At 40.8% G+C, this 25,458-nt stretch overlaps 1 protein-coding gene across 2 annotated transcripts in view; it reads right to left on the bottom strand.

The window, feature by feature from the left end:
- LOC141777261 (laminin subunit alpha-3-like) overlaps nt 1-25,155 on the bottom strand; it is a 72,065-nt gene extending 46,910 nt beyond the window's left edge. For both annotated transcript variants that reach the window (XM_074651361.1, XM_074651362.1), the window contains exons 1-10: nt 24,701-25,155; nt 23,515-23,667; nt 10,765-10,882; nt 7,197-7,315; nt 6,929-7,099; nt 6,108-6,208; nt 4,598-4,713; nt 3,758-3,876; nt 3,106-3,196; nt 1,667-1,798 (exon numbers count right to left, since the gene is read on the bottom strand). In XM_074651361.1, coding sequence (XP_074507462.1) covers nt 1,667-1,798; nt 3,106-3,196; nt 3,758-3,876; nt 4,598-4,713; nt 6,108-6,208; nt 6,929-7,099; nt 7,197-7,315; nt 10,765-10,882; nt 23,515-23,667; nt 24,701-25,003 — 1,423 coding nt within the window. In that variant the 5' untranslated portion in view covers nt 25,004-25,155. The remainder of the gene's footprint in view (nt 1-1,666; nt 1,799-3,105; nt 3,197-3,757; nt 3,877-4,597; nt 4,714-6,107; nt 6,209-6,928; nt 7,100-7,196; nt 7,316-10,764; nt 10,883-23,514; nt 23,668-24,700) is intronic.
- Nucleotides 25,156-25,458: the final 303 nt, after the last annotated feature.

Below are 25,458 nucleotides of genomic sequence, written 5' to 3'. Positions count from 1 at the left end.
CCAAAGTGTCAAACTATTCCTGTAACACCGTGATGTGTAAAGAATCGTAGCCTTCTACCAGAAATAAACTAAATCAACTTTTATCTACTGCATGACACATATAAAATGTAGAAATTTTATACAGTAACTCAAAACAGCAGAGACGATTCACTGGAAACCCAGACAGCCTCCTAATGACTGCCAGCATGTTCAGACTAGTTTGTCAGTGCTAACAATCTGGAGATGAGAGACACAGTTTTATTAATAACTTCTAGTAATAAATCTGTCTATTGCTCGTAATGTGTCTGAATTTATGAGTTTAAAATTAATTTCATGGTTATATGACATTAAAAAAAAACAACGAGCCGGGGGCAGATTACAGATTTGTTCATTTTTCGTGTATTATGACTGTATAAAACAAGCACGGACGTTTTAAATGATACCACAGATCAATCAAAGTGGTTTACAGCAAGGTTATAATAAATTTTAATTTTCAAGTAGTTTTTATTTTATTTTAGTTTAACTTTTCAATTTCATTTTAGTGTAGTTTTAGTTAGTTGTCAGAGTGCGTTTGCAAGTTTTAGTTTAGTTTAATTTTTTCAGAAAGGTTTAGTTTTGGTTTTATATATTTATTTTTAGTTTGTTAGTTAGTATATACATAGTTACATATACATAAAGAAAACATGGTTGGAGAACTGTAAATTATCATAATCTTCACACTACTTTAGTAAAAGATTTCTGTTGTTCAATGTCACGAGAAATGACGGAAATTCGTACAGTCTCCTTTTTTCGGTAGAGATATATTAGAGCTAAAATACTGAAACTGAAATGAATTTACATTTTTATTTTTATATAAGTTTTTAATATCGTTTCAGTTTAGTTTTAGTTTTTCTTAAAGGATATCGTTTTTATTTAGTTTCAGTTTACTAACAATATTTTTCACTGATTATTTTCGTTGTGGTTTCAGTTCTAGTTTACTATTACAGTTTATTATTACTATTACATGGATAGGAAGCCTCTCTATGACCCATTATATGGACTAGTTGAACTAATTCCAGTTAAATTCAAGTTTAAAACATAAATGCCACCTCAGAGAAAACAAGTGACTCTCAGTTATATATTTATTCAAATTCCAGCTGTAGTAAGTTCACCCAGAAACCTTAAAAAGGACTTATGTCAGTCAAAGACCGGAAGAAAACATAATAACTGCTCAAAAACAGGAGAGATGAAACACTGGGTGGCTTATCTCTACGCCTGGGCAGACTCCTGAGTCTGTAGCCAGATCAGAATGAGATAAGACGGGGAAACTCTCCTTTGTGTGTCTGATATCTGAGTCTATTTGTTTTGACAGAGGTTTGGTATGTGAAGTCAATACTGTAGCATGTGCATACATCCTCCTGCATGTAGCCCTGCAGCATTAAAGGGATATTTCTTTGAGTATATAATAATAGGTAAGTCCAAAAGAGTTGTATTCTTCCCTTAAGGGGGAAAACCGACAGACCGAAATACAAAAGGCTAAAAAATGGTGAACAGGAAACTGATTCCAGACGTCAAAGAGTGGGTTCAGTTTCACCTCACTGTACCTTGACAAACAAAGACACATCATTTATCAACGTTTTCTCCATGATTCAAAGGGACAAGGGTAAAGGTGGGTATCCAGTTTGCGATAAGAGAAAGGAAAACTTACGAATGCACTGCGGGTAGTAATAGTATCCGTCAGCACAGCGATCACAGTTTTCTCCAGCAAACTGTGGCTTGCAGAGACACCTTCCAGACCCCATTTCACAGCCGGCTGTAGTCCTTTCATCACACCTGCAGGCTAGTGGGGTCGCATGTTTTTCTTTCAATTAACATTTACACACAAATGTGCACAGATGCATCGATGTAGACTAACATGGACATCCATACACATAAACACAGCACAGAATTATTGGTTATAAGGCAAAAAGACATTTACTGTAACATAAAATATCAGTAACAAGTTCAGAACACTTTCAACCATCCATCATCTCAAAATGAGAAGCATATAATGATTACTGGACCTTTACTGACTCGGCTTTTGCCAAAACGAACACCTTCCTCTTCTAAGCTGACTTTAATTAAGTTTGAGGATTTTATGGTTTACTTTTCAAAGCGCTCAGGGCAACCAGTTTAATTCCAGTACTCTCTTATGTCCAAACACAACTGGCAGCTATTTATATGGCAAGGAACAGCCATGGACCATTAAAGTAATGTAAACAAGAGCGGAGCCCAGTATAGCAATAATTCAAGCGGTGGTGCCAGTGGTGCTTGTGCAACGGTGCTGTCTCAAACAAGACACTGATGCCTCTCTTTGAATACAACACTGTTATGGCTTTGCTTGTTCGTCATACTGTACATACTGCAGGTCAAATACCTACAGGGTGAGATGTTAAACGTATCTACTGCTGTAGCCTGGAAATTAGACAGATGGCAATGTTCAACCCTAACAAGTTACCTTTTCGTAATATGCTTTCATTGCATTAATTAAAGAGACAGCTATGAAGTCCACATTCAGGAACTGAAGCCTTAATCGATGCTCTCGCCAAAGCAACCAGACTCCATTGAGAAAAAACAGTAACTTAAATTTGCAGAACACGGGGGTTGCTGGTCTACCGCTGCCTCGGTCAGTTTGTTTGTGTTATTGTGTAATTTGGTGACTCCGAACTAACCAAAGTCACATAATAACACAAACAAACTAACCGATCAAAGCAACGGTAGATCAGCAACCCCCCTTTCTTCGAGGTAAAATTAAAAATGTTCCCAATGGAGTCTGGTGGCTTTGGCAAGAGCATAGATGGATACAACGGTTTCAGTTCCCCGTCAGAAAGGGCTGTCTGACGGCAAGGTAAAGCAGTGAAAATATTCGAAATATAGCTGTGCACTTAAAATGATAGATTTTTTTTAGGTGAGCCTTTCTTTTAGGTGGCAAAAATATGTTTTGCTACTGGTGCATTGCTTTGGTTCCGTGCGGTAACTCCTGTCTGCTTCTCGAAACTGGGGGCATGCCGACCGTCATCTACTGTAGGTAATACACTAAGCAACTCATACAACCCCACTTAAAAACACCCGAACTATCCCTTTAAATCAAGGAAAAATGCTACTCACATATGCATCCTGTAGGAGATTCGGGAGGTACTCCATAAGGCCTGTAGAAACCTTCAAGGCATCGCTCACAGTTCACTCCATCAGTGTTGTGCTAAAGAAGAACACAAAATAATGTGTGAGTCAAAACTCCTACATAATATATCAGGGAGAACAGCATGACAAGCATAAGAGTCCTCTTTTATCGGTAAAGTAGAATTTCTCGTTTAAAGGAACAATGTGTAGCATTTCTAGGGATCTATTAGCAGAAATGTAATATAATATTCATAACTATCTTTTCATTAGTGTATAATCACCTGAAACTAAGAACCTTTGTGTTTTTGTTAGCTTAGAATGAGCCCTTTATATCTACATAGGGAGCGTGGTTTTGCAATCACCGGCTCACGTTACCGCAGTCTTGGAGAGGGAGGAGTGAGCGGAGGGGTCATATTAACATAACACTCAATAAACTTTATTTTAACGAAAGAAAATGACACAAAATCAATTTCTTGGAGCAGTAATAGCAAAGTGTGTAAATGGAAAAAGGTTGTTTCGGCCTCAAATAAACTCCATAAAGGTACACACAGACAACATGGAATTTTTCTTCATTTTTTTTATACCCTCCTCCCTACAACCACACACAGGAATCAGTTTAGACTTGACATGCATTTCATACCTGGCAGTTGATGCACACTCCTCCTCCGTCGTACCTTCTGAAGGTGTCTAAACTTGCTCCCCTCTTTTCCACCTCTGGGTCGTAATAACAGTCAAAGGCATGGGAGAAACACTGGCAGGCTGAGGAGGAAACCCCCGACACACACACACACACACACACACACACACAATTATTCTATATGCCTCAGCAAACCACCTCTCGCTCCCCTGTCTGTATTTAAGAACCTTAAGCTACTCATTCTCCAAAAAAGGAGTTTTAAGTCTGGTTGAGGAGAAACTATAAAATCCACATTAAACAAGAAGGCACATCCTCTTCCTGTATACCACCCCTGTGTGTCTCATTAATGTTTATGGTTATGGTTAGGGTGCATTTCCACTGCATGAGTGCACTGATTAGAGTCTTCTTCATCTTCCTCTTTCTTTTGTGGCTGCCACAAGGTCATTTTTCATGAGGGGGAAATTTGTCAACAGTCCAAGCAATTAGATTCCAGCTGACAGCGGCTCTGCTGGCTGACTGGATGGCTCGCCGATAAGCTGGCATGGGGGACTATCTGGTAGGCTGGCGCGGGCCTGGCTAGCCGACTGACTAGCTGGCTAAGCTGACAAACAAAAGCCGTTATTCTGGAGCTAGTTGTGCACTGTGCTGTTCATCATACATACCATATGAGGAATGTCCTCTCAACTCTTCACCGAGGCTCTCTACAATACCATAACAGGGCATCCACAACGGGGCTTAAATATCAGAGGCAAGAGGACACTTCAGTCCACTCGGGGGGCCGTAATTCAAGAAGCCAGCAGCTTTGTTTACACACCGAACGAACCATTGTACATGTACACTTACGGAGACACTCGTTGGGGCTGTCAGCAGTTGCAACACGCCATGGCTTCTGGTTAAAGCCCGGGCAGCAGCGGTCACATGACTCACCACAGGTGTTGTGTTGGCACTCACATTGGAGTCTGCAGACAGGAGATGAGACACCTGAATTTAATGATGCACAGATTTTCATTTGCAAGCACAAAACCCCAGAACTTTCTTTAATTGATTTTTTCCCCACTTGGGGGCAGCAGAATAACCTGTAAACACAGTACTGATATTATTACCTTATTAAGTTGTTATGGCAAACATGTCAGCACACAGCTGCCTATTCATACAGCAGATACAGAGCAACATTAGCATTCATTTGAAGGTGTGTTTCAGACAACCTGATGAATGTAAATCCAACATTCCATCTACTTTTAGCTCTGTTTTGGTCTCCACCAACTCCTGAGGGAAATATCCAGATCTTTAGCTGCTAGGTAGCTAGTGCTAACTTTGTCTGTCTGTTGTTTGGTACTGGGAGAATCATTTATCAGAGGTTTTTCCTGAAAACAGTGAGACAGAACCAAAACCGTAGAGATGGGGGCCCTAAAACCAACCCAATGAGCTGAAAGATGCTAAAACGCATCCGTAGAACTCAGCTCGACTGCGGGGTCGGGTGATAATTCTCTGTGTGTTTGTCACTCCGAGCAACACCTTTCACATTATACATAGTCATTTGATCCACTGTTAATATAAAACATTGCAGTTTTATTGGATAGTTTGGGTGTCTTGAAGTGGGGTTGTATGAGGTAAGCCCCCAGCTTGGAGAAGCAGACAGGAGTTACATTGCTTTGCTTCAGTGAGGTAACTCCTGTCTGCTTCTCCAAGCTGGGGGCGTGCCGACCATCATCTACTGTAGGTAATACACTGACTAATGGATAAGTACCTCATACAACCCCACTTCAAAACACCCAAATTATCCCTTTAAGCCAATGTTACCATTAATTTAAAATGCCCAAGTTGCTAGCAAACAATAAAACACAATGAAGAATCCTTCTGTTGTTTAGCTGTTCAGAATACAGAGGACAATGGCGGTTTAAAGCAGCACTTTATCACACATCTTGCCCTTTTACCAACTATAAAACGTCACAGCCAGCAAACAGAGTAACTACAATAATCTGCTTCCCTTGATGTCAATGTAGGCTACAAACATATGAGGTAATTGTACCTCCTCAGAAACAATTCACTATCACTGAAATCACTGAATCAGTCAGCATCTCTGTAGTCTTTGTCTCTATGTTTTCAGCATTAAGTCATCTCAGAACACTGTTTATACACAGGAGCCCACAAAGAGACTGTTCAGCTCTGTTAATGAATGAACAACTGAAATGGATTTACTGGTTGAAGTTATACTTCAAAGTTAACTTTTGAAATGTGTATAGGAAGCGGTTCAGGTTATAATTAATGACTGAATGACTCGCTTCAACCTGAGCTTTCCACACAAAAATGTCAAATATTTATCGCATTGCTTAAGGTGAAGGGCATTACTTACTTGTTTGGGTTGTCCTGGTTACGCCCCCCACCGCACACCTGTGCATGCCCATGACAAACGCAGCGTCCACCGATGCTGATGTCTTTGATACTATAGTAATACTGTCAACAAATAGGAAAAATTTTATCACCAGCTACATTTCAAATTAATTTTCAAAGTAAAATAAAGTAGAGTTATCAGCAACATCACCCACACCAGAACAAATGTCTGGCTTTGCTTAGCAGCAGAAGTGATTCACACATGTTGACTAGTACAAACTTAAACCAGGCTAGTTTTATGGGCTGAATCAGAGCATTATAAAAAAGAGATAAGATAAGAATCAACAGCTGACATTGCTAATTTGTTTTTCAGTATGTCAAATAAAGATAATAAACCCATAAACCCCGAGGAGACATTTCTGGAATTCAAGAGACTTACTTTATACAATTTCACTAAAGCTTTGTTACAGGATATCTGAAGTCACTACTCAAACATAAAACAAGAAAGCTTTAGCCTCATTACGCTGAAGCTACTGTTGTTTATTAATATATATTCTCCTGCTGTAAGGAGAAGTGCCATATTATGCACCTGCAGCCTGGTGGAGCTGTCCCAGCCAGTCCTAACTGTCTCTACCAAAGGAATTACACTGATGACTAGACAGACAGATCTGGCGTGAGGCCCTGACAATGATGAATGTGTGAGCAGGAGGGAGCAGGTTTGTGTCAGCAAAAAGGAAGCTGGAGGGTAGGTGGTGCAGAGTTGTAAATGTGGCTTGCCCAAATGGGAAACAAGCATCTGCCAGCATGACACCTTTGTGTGAGCTCGTACAGTATGAGCCTCACCCTGCGTGTGACTGTGGGATCTCTCTGGGCCTTGGAGATCAGGTGGCCCAGCAGGGTGCTGGTGCGGAGGAAGCGCAGGCGGATGTTGGTGGCCTTTGTGAAGTCTTGCAGCACTGGCGAGTAGGTGAAGTTTTTGGACCCCGGCCGACCGTTGACCAGAGACACCACGATCTGGACAACACAAATGTATTTATTTCACAAGATTGTTTTTGATACCTCTTAAAATCTAGTAATTTTGGTTTTCCAAGAACATAATATGATATTTTACCTCTCCGTTCTCCAGAGGGACGATCCGTGAGTATTCTGTAGTGCAGAGCTGGTCATCATCATGCACTATACGACCATTGGGCTGCTTTCCAAACTTTTCAATACACTCACGCTTTGAATCTGCCAAAAAAAAAAAAAATTATAAGCCTTTTAACCTCTCACCCAATATTTCATTCATTTTTCATTTTGATGTTAAGACAATAGTATTATCCCATGGATGACTTTTTTTAAAGCTATATTCTATCGACAATGAATATAACACACCAATACCTAGATAATGAAACATTGGAAATTGTTGTGTTCAGGTGCTTGCATGAAGCTCTGACATCTGATATTTAAGAGTCAGCTGCCAAAATACCTTGTATTTACAGATCAAATCAAATCCAGAAGGCAGCGAAGAGGCAGCATGTTAAATTAGGGATGCAACTAACGAATATTTTCATTATCAATTAATCTGACGATTATTTTCTAGATTAATCGATCAATCGTTTGGTCTATAAAATATCAGAAAATAGGGAAAAATGTCCATCCCAGTTTCTGAAGGTGATGTCTTTAAATGTCTTGTTTTGTCAGTGCAAAACCCAAAGATATTCAGTTTAATAGGATATAAAACAGAGAAAAGCAGGAAATCTCCATATTTGAAGGCTGACATTTTGCATGAAAGATTACTTTAATGATTAATCGCTTATCAAAATAGTTGGTGATTATTTTTCTATCGATCGACTAATCGATTAGTCGACTAATCGTTGCAGACCTATGATAAATTGATTCATTTATATGAGAATAAGTAAAAAATTTAATATGTGAAATTTCTTGCATTAAAAGGTGCAGTGTGTTGGATCTGGCGGTATCTAGCGGTGAAGTGAGGAGATTGCAACCAACTGAAGCCTCTCCGGTGTACCAAGCGTGTTGAAGAGCTACTGTAGTTGACGAGAAAACGTGATTGGCCCTCTCTAGAGCCATTTGGAGCAGAGCCAATGCGTAATGTGTGTGTGTGTGTGTGTGTGTATGTGGGGAGTGGGTGGTGAAGCAAGAGAGAGAGAGAGCGGCGGCGGCGAGAGCGAGAAACGTTATCGACTCCGGCCCAAGCAGAACAAGTTAACAGAGTTTGGTTTGTCCATTCTGGGCTGCTGTTGAAACATGGCGGTGCAACATGACGGACTCCGTGGAGAGGGGACCCGCTCCCTATGTACATATAAACGGCTCATTCGAAGGTAACGAAAACACAATTGCTATTTTCAGGTGATTATACACTAAAGAAAACCTACTTATTTATATTATATTCCATTTCTGCCAATAGATCAACATAATTGTTACATACTGGTCCTTTAATACGTGGGTTTTTGTACTATTGTTAACCGGAGAATTACAGGAAGAGTAACATCCAATTACAGTATTTGTGACAAAAGAAACAAAGCCTTCAAAAGCATTACAGCTAAGTGAATGAATCCTGAGAGTTGTTTAAGAAGTGGAGTCTGGGCATGAACTTTGGAAATGAGGACAAAGAGAAACTCAGATATTGTAAATCTGATGAGTCACAGCTGTGTCTCCTGGCAATCTGTGTGCAAAGGTGCCTCCCGGATATTATTAGATATCATAATTCAGATATGCCTACTCAGCAAATCAATAATATGTATTTAGGTATGAAGTTCAGGCACTTTGGTAATGGTATGACATTACAGGCCTAGTGATCAAGTTAGAAATGTACTGCATGCCACCACTTGCTACAATCTACACAAAGTCTACCCTGAAGCATAAAAGTTTTAAGCCTGACGTTCATCCTGGAATTCATTCAAAGTTATTAAATGTTTTTTTTTTGTTTGTTTTTGATTTCCTCTTTTTTCCACACAACAAAAAACACACAAACACTTCCTGTCTTAAATTCTTAAGCAGGCTGATCAGTGTGCCCGGACTAAATGTGCGCTAGCAAACAAATTTTAATCCATCTACACAATGGGTCTTTTTCAGAGTAGACATTTTGACTTGTCATGGCAGGAATGACACAGGCGTAATTAATAATGATAATAATGGCTGCATTCCTCTCAGCGGTGCCAGTTCCGGGGCCCTGGTACTCCACATGATGGATCTCTGGCATGGCTTAGTGGGCCATTGTTAGTTACACCTGTTCATTTCCTTATACAGAGTCAAAATGTCTGCCATGAAAAAGGCCCATTTTCAAACAAACTCTGCTAATTATGATTTAACAACTGTTTATTATGAAGACAAGATAATCCTCCATATCTGTGATTTTGACAGGATTTTGTTAATGAATGGTTGCTGCTGTTGTGTTTTTGCGCTGTACTTCTTATGAATCACTTTCCAATCTCTTCCTGTGTATTCCAAAACACACCATCTGAAGAGTAAACCTGCTACCAGGTGCAATGAACAAAAAATGTAAAAGCTTTCGTCAAGCGGGGATCAATATGGAATTTTACAGTCGACAAATAGCAGACATTTATTTACGTAACCGATAATGTACAGCGAGCCGGTCATTGTTGTGAGGTAAACCCTGACAGGACGATGCTGCACCCCGACACAGAGGGGTCTTGCATCGCCCTGAAGGGGTTTCTTTCAGAATAATGATCCGCTAGCTGTACATTATCCCGCTTATTACACGGCTACTTACTTAACAAATCAATAATTTCACACAAAAACGGCCCGCCAGAGTCTGACATCAAAACTGCGTCCATAGCAACGGTCTGTTATACATAGCAACTGTTTGCTATAAATAAATAACAGACCGTAGAATGCTGTGATTGACCAATCAGAATCGAGTATTCAACAAAGCCGTGTAATAAAAAAATATTCGAAGGTCGGTGGTTCGATCCCCGACGGCTCCGGTCACATGTCGATGTGTCCTTGAGCAAGACAATTAACCCCAAATTGCTCCCGAAGGCATAGCCATCGGTGTGTGAATGAGTATTGAGATTAGATGCTGATGGGCAAAGTTGGCACCTTGCATGGCAGACTCTGCCATCAGTGTATGAATGGGTGTGTGAATGGGTGAATGCTGACATGTAGTGTAAAGCGCTTTAAGTGGTTGAAGACTAGAAAAGCGCTTTATAAATGCAAGTCCATTTACCATATTATTTACTTAAAAAGAAATACAAACATGCATTCCAGATATAGATGCACCGATCGACGAGCAGCCGATAGAAACCGTCTGGTTTTCAGCTGATCGGCCATGACCGGTGACCGGCCGATCAGTCTCATATTTCAGATTGTTTGCCGGTCACATAATGTAAAAAAATTAATTATTTTTCAAGACGGTTCAGGAACGGTGGTGAAAACAGTTAGTCTGGAGCCTTGCTGTCAATCATAGTTCTTAGAAACATCGAAATCGGCGGCCCGGTGAAGCTCTAATTCCAGATTTACTATATTTACGGGACTGGCAGGTTATATGTGTAAATAATTGATTTCCAGTCCATAATCTGACCAACAACTCCATTGGGAAATGTAATCTTATTGTTTCAACATGTGATTCATAGCACTATTAATGAGGCAGCAGGCAGGAAGCACACAATAAATACAATAAAACGTTGCAAAAAGACAATAACATGGGAACTTACGTGCAAAATATTGCCAGGGGATGAAGGTCCTCCCGTTGTCCACAGAGCGCTCCAGCACCCAGAGGTCAGGTCGAGGTGAATTAGCAAACTTGAGGAGGATGTATGCCACATGGAAGAGCTAAAAACAAGAACACAAAGAGCAAGCTAAACAAAAAGCAGTCACTGCTCTGAACGGATTTTGGCATTATGTTGTAGTTTCCTGTGCTCTACTTGCTCTATCCAGTCAGGCCCCAGTCTTGGCCGGCAGCTCTGACTCTTATTTCCTTTCCTGTGAAAGCCGGGGCACAGCGTAAGCATGGTTGTTGTATCTCTGCAAACGATCGCCACGGAACTAATTTAATGAGGATTTAGCCATCACACTGAATCAAGGCCAAGAGCCTCCTGCTCTCAGCTTTTTTATTTTTTCGCAGCTTGACTTCATCCGTATCTGTGTGGCCATACAGCAAAGTACAAACAATTCACCAACATTTTGTCAGCATGGAGTCAATAAAAGTGGTGCAGGTGCAGCCGGGTTAGTGAAAAGACATCAGCTAAGCCCACATGATCCACATCTGTTCTCTGAACTCTCTATCTCCACCTTTCATCAGAGTATACAGTCCATACAAGGGCGGAAAATGACGCCAATGATTGTTTCTGCCAACACTGAGCTTTCTGTCAGGCTCAGAGAGCAGTACGTTTCCTTTGCAGTTCATCAACATCCTCATCAAGCCCTCAAAGCGGGTGACTTCAGCTTGATTGAACATTGTACAATGGAAAGGTAATTTGTGATAGTCAAAGCTCTCTTTGTTATGGGCTGGCGTGGACTTGGCGTGGCTTGGAATTTAAACCCTGTGACACCAACCTGTACGTGACAGCTGCAGTTGTCAACAAAAAGCCTCACCCACACCTGACCACCACACCCCTCTCTTGTTTCTATAAGCCTGGAACACAGTTTATCTCTGTGCAATTTCAGTGCTGGCATGGATCCCAAAGCAACATTTAACATGTTTCAAAAGCAGGGTACTGTAGGCATATTTGCTAAACCTATGGCACCTGCCCTAGGGATTGAAGTGATGAATGAAAACTAAAATAGTGTGTGTTATTGAAATAAAAGACATTTCTACAGACTGTCTTCTCTTTGAGAGGGATGAAGGCAGGCCCACACTTGTCTAGCATCCCACTCAAGTGCCTTGATGGAAACCCCAGCGGGCATTTGAAACACTCAAGTTGCTCTCCTTGCGTGAGGCAGGAAGCTATGCTAACACTCATATCAAAGCAAAGCAAAGAGCCATGGACTGTGTCAAGAAGGATACACAATTATATTGATGGATTTCTCCTGCCAACCCTGAAACGTAAAGGCCTGAAGTTCAAGTAGCTCTTAGGTTGATGGATTGTGAGATAATTCAGAGGTCAGCTGGGAAACGGTCTGGTCTTTTTCTCTGAAAACTGTCAAAACTGCCCCTAATAACAAAAACCTAAATCATCAGGTTGCAAATAGCCCTTTTGACTGCCATTTAATCACTATTGTCATTGAGCAAAACAGCCAATCTGTAAGTAAATAAAATAGTTTAGAAAGCATCTTTCTGACTTCAACTTTGGATGGGGTGTGTCTTGAAATTAATCAGAAAGCACTTCCACCCACATGCAACAGGATGTGCAAAAAAGGGTTAGGATGCACGCCCACAAACAAGACGCGGGCCGTCATCCAGCTAAAAACAGAAGCATTGCTTTTCCAAAAGGATCTGCCTTCTATCAATATGCTGGTTCTGCTTAGGAACAGGAGGATGTTTAGTTCACACGGGCTGTGATGACATCAAGGGAGGGCCGGGGAAAGGGAGGCAGGAGAGTGAGATGGGGGGAGGGTAGCGAGGGTAGGGGTGGCTAGAGACGTGCTGGCTGGCATGCGGACCCATCTCAGATTCCAAACATAGCGCCACATTCCCCTTCCCTCCTAATGCCCCCAAAGCAGAGCATGCCACTGCTTTCAGGAACCTGTCCGAGAGAGCAATGCACAGCAGTGAAAATCTTCTCCACTACTTGTCATCATGGGTACAGACAACTACAAGAGATTCTCCTGTTTCCCAAGAAGAATAACGATGTCTTTTATTACTCAAAAAATTCTGTTCCAGTTCTGCTGCAGTTATTTACAGTTATGTGTGTATTCTATACACATTCTTTTCAGAATGGGTGAAGTTTTACCTCGTGGATAGTGAATAGAGCTGGGTATCATTAGAAATACTGATGCCAACATGATAACTACAAATCAGACAAAAGCATTTCGGGCCAGCCTTCGGTACCCTAATGGACATTTCAGTCAGCACTAAAAACATACTGATGTTTGGTACTAAGACCAACTGACGAGGAACCGACAGTGATATTGTTCAGTGTTTTGTCCACAGTACATAAATAAAAATTGTAATACTAAAAGAGTCTTTTTAAAAGAACTTTAAACTAGGGCTGTCAAAGTTAATGTGTTAATGCAAATTGATTTTAACACCACTAATTTCTTTAACGCATTAACTGAACTTGTGATTTTTAGGTTGTAGCATGCGTTTTAAAGCTAGAGTGAAGATACTGTTATCATATGAAACTATAAAACCTAAGGACATTTGCATTAAGCAGCATATTTGTCCACTCCCATGTTGATAAGAGTATTAAATACTTGAAAAATTTCCCTTTAAGGTACATTTTGAACAGATAAAAAATGTGAGATTAATTTGTGATTAATCGCGATTAACTATGGACAATCATGCGATTAATCACAATTAAATATTTTAATCGATTGACAGCCCTACTTTAACTTCATTTTATCATAAAAGACCGAAATAGGCAATCCAACTACCTCTTCTCATTTTCTCTCATTCCTGTGAAAACTGTAAATTCTGTGATCCATAGAGTAACGTAAACCTCATGCATCCAATTTTACTTAGTTCTCATCCAGCCTGGCTGTGGCGATGCAATTCACCGTGGTATCTAGCACTGACTTCATGCCAGTAACTGAGTGATGGTGAGAAGAATCCTCCGGAAACAAACCCAGTGAGAAATAGACAGCGTGATCTTGGAAGACAGCAGGGCCTGTCCTGGCACGGCTTTGCTTAATTTCAGGCCTGTCTCTCCAACTGTGTCCTGCCAGTCTAAACACACACTCTTGAAATATGTCCAGCACCTACGTATTGTTTGCAAGGAGCATGAAATATCGTGATGGCATGCTAAGCAGACCAGAGCAGGATTGCAGTGGCGTACAAAGACACGAAACAGATTGACAAGCTTGTGGCAGAAACACATGGAACAACACTTGAGCGGAGCCATCCTCTGCCCCTCCCTGCATCTGTAGCCTCAGACAAGAGTGTCATGCCAGGAGGTTTAGTGTAGGAGGCTGTGGGTGGGTGTCAAAAAGGTCAGAGGTTGAGCTGTGACAGGTACAGACTGTTTGACACCTACCCCCTGTGCCTCCTCACCCCATCTCAAATTCCTGACCCTGACCCCCTATAATAGTGTCACATACAGTATACAAGGTATAAAGTATCCAGACCTCCTCTAACCTTCCAATTAACACAACAGGGCAACACAGCCAACCAAGTCCCTCATGACCAAACACCATTTTAACAACAGCATATTAACATTTTCCATTTCTCAATACACGTGTTGCAGCGTGTAAATGCATTTTGACAAAACGCACACAATCACAATCCTAAATCCCTGACTTTTCATGTCCACTGGGTGTTTGTGTGTGTCTGTTATCATTTCTGGATTATTGACCCCTGATAGTTAATGCCTTGTTTGTGTGTGTGACCACACTTGCCAATAGGGGTGGGGGGAAAAAAACAATACAGCATAGTATCACGATATCTTGTGCGGCAATATTGTATCGATACAGGGACGTCGAGTACTGGCTTGTTGAACACATTTTACTGGGACACAAAAAAATCTAACAAATCAGGACAAAAGAGGAAACAACCTGTTTCACACAGACATTATTATTATTTTCATTATTATAAATTTGTTGCGTGTTTAAAACCAACAAACATGAGACATTAATAAGCTTTGTGTTCAGAGACGTAACATAGAGGAACACTTTTTATGCTCTGATATTGACCTAAAATAAACATTTAAATTTAACGTAGGGCTGCAACTAACAAATATTTTCATTATCAATTAATCTATCAGGTATTCTCTCGATTAATCGTTAAAGCTGAAATCTTCAAATGTCTTGTTTTGTCCAGCCAACAGTCCAAAACAAAAAGACATCCAGTTTATTGTCATAGAAGAGTAAGATTATATCAACTGGAATCGATTGGTACATTTTGGGGAGGAAAAACTAGCATGGCCATTTTCAAAGGGGTCCCTTGACCTCTGACCTCAAGATATGTGAATGAAAACTCAGCATGCATATCGAAAAAATTTTAAAATCGCAATAAGATTGTATCGTGACTTAAGTACCGTGATAATATCGTATCGTGGGGCCTCTGGTGATTCCCTTCCCTAGTTGCCAATCCTCCCAATTTTCCCAGGAGACTCCCGTTTTACATTGCCTTCTCTCGGTTTCCTCTTGGGGTCACAATTCTCCTGTATTTATCCCGATTCACGATAAATATTTCTCACCTTTTATTTCCTTTTCATTATCACAACCTGTGTCTGGCACTGTACGACGTGTATAAGCTCTATTGTTTCCACCCGGACAACAATACAGGCTTTACTCGATGCAGCATTAAGACCATCATGGCGCGGTGCAAGCCATTGGAAATAATGTGTTTCAGAGCGCAGTGGTCTCGTTGTCTCTTTGTCTCGTTGTGTCTGAAAGGATCTTCAGTAGGTGTGAGATGGAATAAAAACAGAGACTCATAAGAGATAGAAATACTTAAGCAGGGGCAAAAAACTGATGAATATTAGTTTATGCCAGAGATTCACGCAACATATTGCCAGAGGGGCGAATTATTCTGTTTTCTTTTGTGAGAATTAAAAATAAAATTAAAAGTAGGCCTATTTAACAAAAAATGCTGTTGTGGTGCACTTATTATTTTGCCATTTTCATTCTTCAAAAGTCACCAGAATGCAGGAAACAAAGTCTCTGAAACTCAAATTTTTCTGGGGGAGGACCCCCAGACTCTCTGCTTTGGTTGTGAAATCCTCCCTATTTTTGAGGTCTCACGGTTGGCACGGTTATGTGTGATAAATGTGCACCCTTAAGTGTGAACCACAGCAGCACTGCTTCAGTTCATACATGCCTACGCTTCAGGTAATACAGCTGCGGAGCAGAGTTTCAAACTCACAGAAAAAAATCGAAGATCTAAAAAAGATAAAGCCAGATTGCGTGACCCAAGTTGCTCATGCTGACGTGCTGGCCACGTGGATCTCTTCGATCATAATCTGTTTGTCTTAATCAAATGAAGTGTACTTTAAATGGACTGGTTATGAATTTCTCACAGCCTTCTCAATCAGAAACTATAATGCCTGCAACAAGTTTTGCTCCTTTATTTCATAATCCATGTATTTGATATTCTAATTAGAGATGTCCGATACCATTTTTCCATCTCGCTACCGATTCCGATACCTGAACTTGCATATCGGCCGATACAGAGTACCGATCCAATACCAGTGCGTTAAAAAATATATATATTTTATTTAGGACTGTCAAAGTTAACAAGATAATAACGTGTTAACGCAAAATCATTTTAACGCTACTAATTTCTTTAACGCATTAACGCAATTGATCTTTCGGAGTTTGTATCGGATTTTAAAGCAAGAAAAAAGATACTGGCATCATAGAAAAAATAAGGAATCCATTGGTAACAACCATGACATATTAGCTTGTTGCGAAGGAGGCTAAATAACGCCCAAAACCTCCGCTAAATTTTGGCGAGGAAAAACTGGCATGGCTATTTTCAAAGGGGTGAAAATGTGTTCTATGGGTACCCACGAGTCTCCCCTTTACAGACATGCCCACTTTATGATAATCACATGCAGTTTGGGGCAAGTCATAGTAAAGACAGCACACTGACACATTGACAGCTGTTGTTGCCTGTTGGGCTGCAGTTTGCCATGTTATGATTTGAGCATATTTTCTATGCTAAATGCAGTACCTGTGAGGGTTTCTGGACAATATTTGTCATTGTTTTGTGTTGTTAATTGATTTCCAGTAATAAATATATACATACATTTGCATAAAGCAAGCATATTTGCCCTCTCCCATGTCGATAAGAGTAATAAATACTTGACAAATCGCCCTTTAAGGAACATTTTGAACAGAAAATGTGTGAATCGATTGACAGCCCTAGTATTGATACTTCAATATTTTTGACAACACTACTTGCCGATACCCGATCCCGTATTTTAGGCTGTATCAGAACAACTCAAATTCAAATTTTATTGCATTGCTCTAAAAGTAGGTGCGGTATGCTACCATGTGAAGATGAGATGTGTAGACACAGTTCAAAATATTTAAAACGTATATCCAATTTCATCTGATGTTAAACAGGCAGGAAATGTAAGATAGAAATCTTACATCAATAAGTACATTTTTAGCAAGTGCAGTCAATAATCCCAAATTCCAACCAAAGGGCACTGCAGATCCAAGAGGACTAAATCTATAGTGAGATCAGAACCTTTGACAGAACGAGGCCATCTGAGCGAGCTCCTGAGAGTCTGATGTGAGATCAGAGGAATGCAATTCACAGGAGAGGAGGCATCACCTTCTGTTGGAGTGGATCAGCCCTGCCAGACAGAGCATACTGCAGCCCAGTGGGGTGGAGCAGTTGGCCTCCAGCTTGTAACAATGCAATGTACAACTGTTTGTCTGTGTCCAACAGGTGGGCGGCGGTGGAGGGGGAGAAGGGTAGTCTGGTGTATTTTTCTCTGTCTCCATGACAGAATTAGTTATATGGTGACAAAGACAAGTTGGCCAACTGTAGGTGTAACAAAAAACATACAGTATATGCAAGATTCTACTTGTTAGCAATCTTCACATTGTAAAAGCCTGAGGTGCAGCTGCTCAAGAATTGTCTTTCTGCATCGAACACTATTTGCTAACTTATGAAATGTCATTATGAACCTTAAGAAGCAATGCAGAGTTCAAAATGGGCTATAACATGAAGTATTCAGCATCAATTGTTAGCAATACTCTCTCTCAATTAAATTATGAATCTTTGTTACAATTGGTTCAAGACCAAAAAACTATTTTTTACTCAAAAACAGTGAAAAGTTAAGCACATAATATTATAGGATTAAAGACTGCAATGTTTCAGTACAATATGTTGGAAACTATTGCATTATATGCAGTATTTCCTTCCACCTCTTGCATATGGGCGCATGACTATTCATGAAACGGCCCTATCAAATGGGTCTAAGAAAATCTCCTGCCCTCTAACACATCCCATTGCATCAATGCCTGCGTCACCTCAGGCCACTGATTCGCATTTCCACGTATGAACTGATGACTAAGGCCTTGAAATGGTGAATAGATCCCATGTTAACCCCCACAAGCTTTTCCACATGTGCGCTCCAGATTTAGGAGGAGCTGCAGTCCAACAGTGAGCCTTGCTGCCAGACTGCTCTACTGCTAACTAGCACGATGTGGCTGTTAGCGGAGTAGTAAATAGCTGCTGGGTTGGCCTGGCGCCTCAGGCAGCCCGGCTAAAGACAGGTACTTACATCACCTCCATCGTCACTGCAGCAATAGGGACATATCTGACAGACATTCTTGTCTCTAGGGTCGGACTGAGCCAGCTGCGCTGGATGAGCAATCTTTATCATTAAGCATAAACAACAAGATCAAATAGATCTAAACAGCAATTTGATCTCTTCTTTGTCTCAGATTCAAACACCTCAATTAGGTTTATAGCCTCTACATATTTGCTAACCACCTGTTTTGGAGGGCTTCAGCAACAAGGGATGCACTAATCCGAGTTTTTCAGTCCCGATACGATACATGGGCTTTGGGTATCGGCCGATACCGAGTACCGATCAGATACCAGTGTTTACTTTATAAGCCGTATGCCTCACTGTGTGGAAGTGACTGGGATCATTCTTAGATATGTAAGGCAACATCAGGCTTTGTAAAACAAAATGTATCAAATAAATATATAGATATAAATGTACTGAATTGTTATTTATTATTAAAATAATAAATCATGCACTAGCAAAATTCACAGGAATTACATATCAAGTATAAACTTTTTAATGCAGCAACAAATTAGTCAAAATTTAAACAGGGAATAAAATTCCGGTATATAATGTAAAGTATAAAGTATATAAACATAGAATTGAATTGAATAGATAAGACTATCTGAGTCAGTATTGGCCTGAAATCCGACATCGGTATTGGTGCATCTCTAGCAGCTCATCGAGATCATACAGCACATGCATGCAAGCATCATGCATGGTTGTATCTGAATGTCTACTCAGTAAGAGTGCAAAAAACAAGGGAAAGTGGAATGTTTTCAGTCTGAGACTTGTGTGTTTTCTGTTTAAGTACTTTCTCAGCACCAAATTACACCACCTCTCCTTTTCCATCCATCTATTGAGTGAAAAGAGAGCGCCAGGTCACTTTCAGAGAGGCTTTAAGAGAACCAAACCTTTGTGAGAGTGTGAGCGCACAGAAAGGATGTCACACAATACCGCCTGGAAGGATTCTAATACAAAAGGGGGCGACGGCTGCAAATAAAACATTCAAACCAACTTCGATGGGAGGTGGACCCCTGGGAGAGGGGATTGGGTTCCAGGGGAATGTCTCTAAAATTGAGTTCTTGGAAGCTTTGTCTCTTGATGACTACTGCCGAAAACATTGCACTAACCTGAACCAGATCATGTCAATGTTCTTGCACTTACTCACATGTCCCCTACAAAGTGAAAATTTTATCCAATATCATAGCAAATAACCTATAAATCACAGATAAACAATAAGATATTCTGCAATCGCTACATTTAAAGTCACAAAACCACCTCATCATCAACACCACAATAAACACCTGTCACCTACAGAAATAATCCAAAGCCTTAACCTTCATATAAAAATGCATGTTAAAGCCCTTGAACATCAATCCAGAAACTAATAAGAACTCCATTTAAGCCAATAACGTCCGATGTTCATTCAGTGACTGACGCTGACCAATCAAAAGCAGGTCAGTCTCATCAGATGGGAGACAGACAGCGGTAAGCCGTGGTATGTTTGACTCACATGGTCTACTCTGGGCTCACTCAGGCAGATAAGCACATGTGGTCAGGGCTCCTAAAATACATTCCCCAGAAAAAAGGAGTGACTGGCCGGCTGTCTGATATGTGCTGTAAATGTTTACCAGAACAATGGCTTGCCTACTGTGTTCTGTAAATAGTTTAACAAGGGTAAAAGTTCCTGGAAAAGTAGCCAGTATTTTGGTGGGCATTGATGTGGAATAAATCTATAATGGGATGAACAAGAAGTCTTTTACTTGTTCTTGACATATGGCTAATGGTGAAGAGATCAACACATACAAGGCAAAAGCTGGTTTAGTGAAAATCAATTAAGATATGATCTGTGCTCCCACAAATATCTTCTGGGCTCAAAAACACCCATTTTGGGCCAATTACTCTAGAAGTAAACAAGCCATTCATGCCAAACACCGTCTTTATCTTTGCAGAAGCCAACTGAGGATTATTGAGGTAATTTCCTGACCCAAGGTGGATTTGTCATGGGTCACGGGTCAAAAGCCAAGAGGTCACAAAAACAGGGAGCAGTTAACCTGCTTGCATTGGCCTGTGTGAGAAACAGGGCTTACTGAGAGGAGATTTCTGAGCTGGAGGCGATCATGTCACTAGAAGCACTCTTTGGGCTGGTTAATGAAAGTCGCACCAAGGTTTGAAGATAAGTTGCTTGGAGGAAAACAAGACTAAGAGTCTACAGACCTGCTAGCGGCTCTGTGAGGCTGTACTTAAGCACAGTGGAGCTTTGAGCTACATGCTAATATCAGCATGCCAACATGCTCACAATGACAATACAAAGGTGCTGATGTTTAGCATGTATGATATTTACCATGTTCACCATCTTAGTTCAGCATGTTAGCATGCTAATATTTGCTAATAGCACTAAACACAGAGAGGTGGCTGATGGGAATGTCATTAGTTTTTAGTCACGAACCAAAGTATTGGACAAATCTAACCTTTGATCTGATGATGGCGCTAAATAAAAAGTGAGGGGATAACCAAAGTCATTACAATTCATTCTGTGGGGGACATGAATGTCTGTACCAAAAATCCCTCCAATAACTGGCGAGACATTTGTCTAAAACTCAAAAATGTCAACCTCATGGTGGTACTAGAGGTAAAGTCAGGGGATCACCAGAGTCAGTGGGATTCATCCTCTGGGGACCATGCATATTTGCACAAAATTTCATGGCAATTCATCCAACAGTTTTTGAGATACTTCAGTCTGGACCAAAGTGGTAGACCAAGACCAGACCGACATTGCCATCCCTAGTAGAGTTGGTCCGATACGATACCAGTTTTGCAAATGCCTCCGATACAGCCTACAATGCTGGATCGGGTATCTGCAAGTATGTGTCTAATGATATCATATCATTTATTAGCTCATTTACGCTACAGGAAAAACAACACGCGTTACTCGCTACCCCATCTGTACATCCTGCCCGATCTGTAGGCTACTGCGCATGTGTAATTCTCGACAGAGATGAAAAAGTAGTGAGATGGCTCACTTGTTAGATACTTCCATCATCAGCTCTGTAAAAAACAATCACTGCGTCCGAAATCGATGCGCAGTACCGATCAGGCAGGTGCTAGCAGATTTATTTATTCTTCCTCTTTTTTTTCTTTGTTCCTTTTCAGTCATGGCTGACTGGCAAACTACAGTATATAATAAAAGAAAGTTCTGTGGCATTCATTCTCTGTGGAGAACCTGAGTCAGGCCATACAACAATGATAGCAATCACATACAGAGATAGTAGTACACAGCAGTTAAAATATATATTTGTTTTTACGCATTGGTTCAGGTATCGGAATTGGAAAGGAAAAAATGGTACCGGAACATCTCTCTTCAGTTCACTGACACAGTATAGTCTAGCTTTAAACTTGTTAGGCCTTGCTTCAAACAATCCTCTACACAGAAAAACCGGAAACAGCTCTGTTCTGTCAAAAAGGCCTCTCTCATTGAACCTCACCATCTTAACATAAACATCAACTGTGCCGTTATCTAATATATCTACTGAGAGCTATACAGACAACAGCGGAACAGCCACCTGTGTTGGCCTTGAAAGAAACCACAGAACCCATTCAGCTGGGTATAGCCCACATAGTTCATTGAACACATCATTCATCCTGTGGATTTGAAAAAGAAATCTACAAAGCTATCAAAGCTTAGCATGGAAAAATCAAACAACAACTTGACAGCTCTAATTCATGAGATTACATTTGTAGGGTGGAATAAAACACTTGTTTAAACTCAGGAAAACTCAAACCCAAATCATAACCTATTTCAGATATAAGCAGTCTTCATCACTAAGTGATGTTGTATTCATATTATGTTATTCTTCCCTCTATATTTAGGCTTTTTTCTTCCATTTATAGAGGAGTGCTGGAATGCTGAGTTTGTTGATTCAATACACCGGAGGTTGCAAAGCTGCCAACTGATAACTTTATTAGTGAATCATAGTTAATCATTACTAAATCACAAATCTGGCTCCCACATGTCATTTTTTCTGAGGCGTACACAGAAGATTTGAGTGCTAAAACAAACGTATGACATGCAGTGGTGGCAGGTGAGCACTGTTTACACTCTTGGTGGTTGCATCAGATGCAATGAAGAGAAAAATGTGGGTGACAGGTGTGTGTGTGTGTGTGTGTGGTTGAGATGGTGTTGTAGTGAGGGAGGGCAGGGTGTTGTGCGGTTGGTAGTCCCCATCAGAGATCTAACCACGCTTTTTTTAGCCCACCGTAATACAATAATGCTACTTTCCCGGCTCCCAAATAAACTGAGCATTACCACGTATTAGCGTCAGACATCCCTACAGGCCCTGCATGTGTCCATCCTCTTGTAAGTGTGGACTATATTTAGCCGTGTAGGGTCTTTGCTCAGCTCGGTCTGCCTAAAAATAGAGATAGAAAAGCCCACAGCCATTGTCTGACACGATGCCCACTGGGAGCCAAAGATGTAACACGTGTGGAGAGGAGCTCTTTTGTGGCTCTCTTTTTGAAGTCTACTCCAGAACTGCAAAACCCTCCTTACACAAGAGCCTCCACCTGCACTCTTCCAATCTGATTTTACATCCTTCTGATCCTTAATCCAGAGAAGGAATTCCTCTCTTTTCCTGTCAGTAGATAATTGAGCGTGAGGTGCAATTTTATGGGCCGCGAGCCAAACTCACTTTTTACAGACATGGGTCATGATGGAAGCGTATTCGCTGGAGCCAAAGGGGCGTGAATCTGATTACTGGCAAGCATCCAACTGCAGGACATTATTCACATGACCACTGCTGGCTGAGGTGATGAAGCTCAAACTGAAAACATACTTTGGAGTATTTGTGAATGAAACACCTTGAGTCACACAACTTTCTTCCAAGCATATCCAAAACAAATAAGCAGCAGCAAAACCAAGAAGAATATGGTGCAAATGACATCACTCATCTCACAGCAGCAGAGCAACAACCAAGGCAGAAAATGTTCCATCTCTTCCCTCTGTAACATCCAGGTGCTATATATTTTACTGTCACCACACAGCAATCATCATTCAAACTGCAGGTAGCAACAGGCACAGCTGTTCATAGTAAGAGTAAGGTATGATAATCTCACCTGCCCAAGGTCAAGGGTGACGTTCACCTCATTGTAGCCCAGTCCCCTGGAGAGAGGAGGGCTCTGCCACCAGCGTTCTGTCCCATCGACAGCGTTGGTCACCGGGTGGGCTTTGCTTGGGTCGACGGAGTTGCAGTAGTCACAGAACTGACCCTGAATGGTGTCAAATTGTTGGTATTCAGATACAAACACACCCAAATAGTTGCAGAAAGTCACATGCAGGATTTATAATAGAGGCAGGCACTGTGAAATAACTAACTAAATACTGCAACCACAAGCAAATCTTAAAGGTCCCATATCATGCTCATTTTCAGGTTCACACTTGTATTTTGTGTTTCTACTAGAACATGTTTACATGCTGTAATGTTAAAAAAACAACTTTATTTTCCTCATACTGTCAGCCTGAATATGCCTCTATTTACCCTCTGTCTGAAACGCTCCGTTTTAGCGCATTTTGACGGAATTGTAACAGAATTGCGTTGTTAGGCAACAGCTTGGGTCCATGTGTACTTCCTGTCAGCTGATGACATTCACTGCAACCAGGAATAAACTGGGACACATTTAGAATGTTTACTTTTAAAATTGTGTCAAGGGTCTAAATATTGTATATTCGTGACATCACAAATGGGCAGAAATCCTGACGGCTTGTTTCAAATGCAGAGTTTCTGAATACGGGCTGTGTGTATTTCCCTGTGGATTGAGTGTTTTGATACTTTCACATTATTTATATAGTACTTAAGCCTGCTTTATGATAACAAAAAAATGAAAATCTCACTTTTTTATAATATGGGACCTTTAAGTTTAGACACAAGTTTTTGCATGTCCATGTCAAACTGCTGTAATGTAAAGCCCTTCAGAAGAACTCCTGAGGGGACAATACCACTTTTGAAAGGCCATTTCCTTTAGAAAAATCAACTACAATGGTGTATGCCTATTTCTAGCAGTTGTACAACTTGGCTATTGAGCTCTTAAAAAGACACTGAAAACATTTGCAAGGGACTATATTCATAAAAACAACTAAATATAGGCACACTTTCTTTCAATAGTTAGGCTATATATGGAATGTAATTTACTGTTCACTTTATGTACCCAGCCACAATGTAATTTCCTAATGCAGTGTAGTTGTTATTCAGTTATTACGCATGGACTGAAAGCTTTAGTGAGATGGCATCAAGCTGTTTCTTACCTGTATGTTTGAAATAGGAGGTTCGATGTTCGGTCCTCCGACAAGCTTACAGTACAACTCATATTCCGGTGTGCCAGCCTTATCCTGTCCGCAGGTTGCTGTGGCAGAGATCCTAGACACATCAGCGAGGTTGAAATACGGAGGACTCAAATTAAAACCTGTTCCTTGTCCATCTGCGTCCCTGAAAAGTGTTGTTAAAAAGGTAGAAAGTAGAGCGAGGAGGAGATGAGCTCCTCTCATCCCTCTCGCCATGTTCCACATTAGAGAGATCCCCTCTCCGCAGCGTGCAGGTCTTCTTGTCATCTATAGGTCTCCATGAAAATGCGCCCAAAAGGGGCTGCAGCGAGTTACGCGCGATGCTCTTTCAGTATACGTCCGCTAGTGTCAGTGACAAAGCGTTGAGATGCTCCTCTGCTGTTAAAGGTGTGCTCATCTCTTTCCGCCACATGTTTCCAAAACTAAACAACAACGCCAGCTTTCCGGTCTTTCCTAAAAACCAAAGTGTGCGCCACACCGGAGCTCTCGGGTGTCAGGCTGTCGATGGTCGGAGCTCTAATCTACTGAGTGAGTGGGGCCAAAGGTCTCCTATCACAGTTTACACTGCAGTTTACCCAGCAGCACCTCTTTTGTCCCTTTTCTTTGTCTTGTAACGTGAAAAATCTCAAGTTAAAAAAAATATATACAGAGAACTAATGCGTATTTTACGCGCATATAGGCAAGGCAGCTTTATTTGTAGAGCACATTTCAGGAAGAGGGCA

The sequence above is a fragment of the Sebastes fasciatus genome, chromosome 11, assembly GCF_043250625.1.
Source record: "Sebastes fasciatus isolate fSebFas1 chromosome 11, fSebFas1.pri, whole genome shotgun sequence".
NCBI lineage: Eukaryota > Metazoa > Chordata > Actinopteri > Perciformes > Sebastidae > Sebastes > Sebastes fasciatus.
Note: the sequence above shows the minus strand (reverse complement) of the source record. Positions and strands in the feature narration are given on the sequence as shown.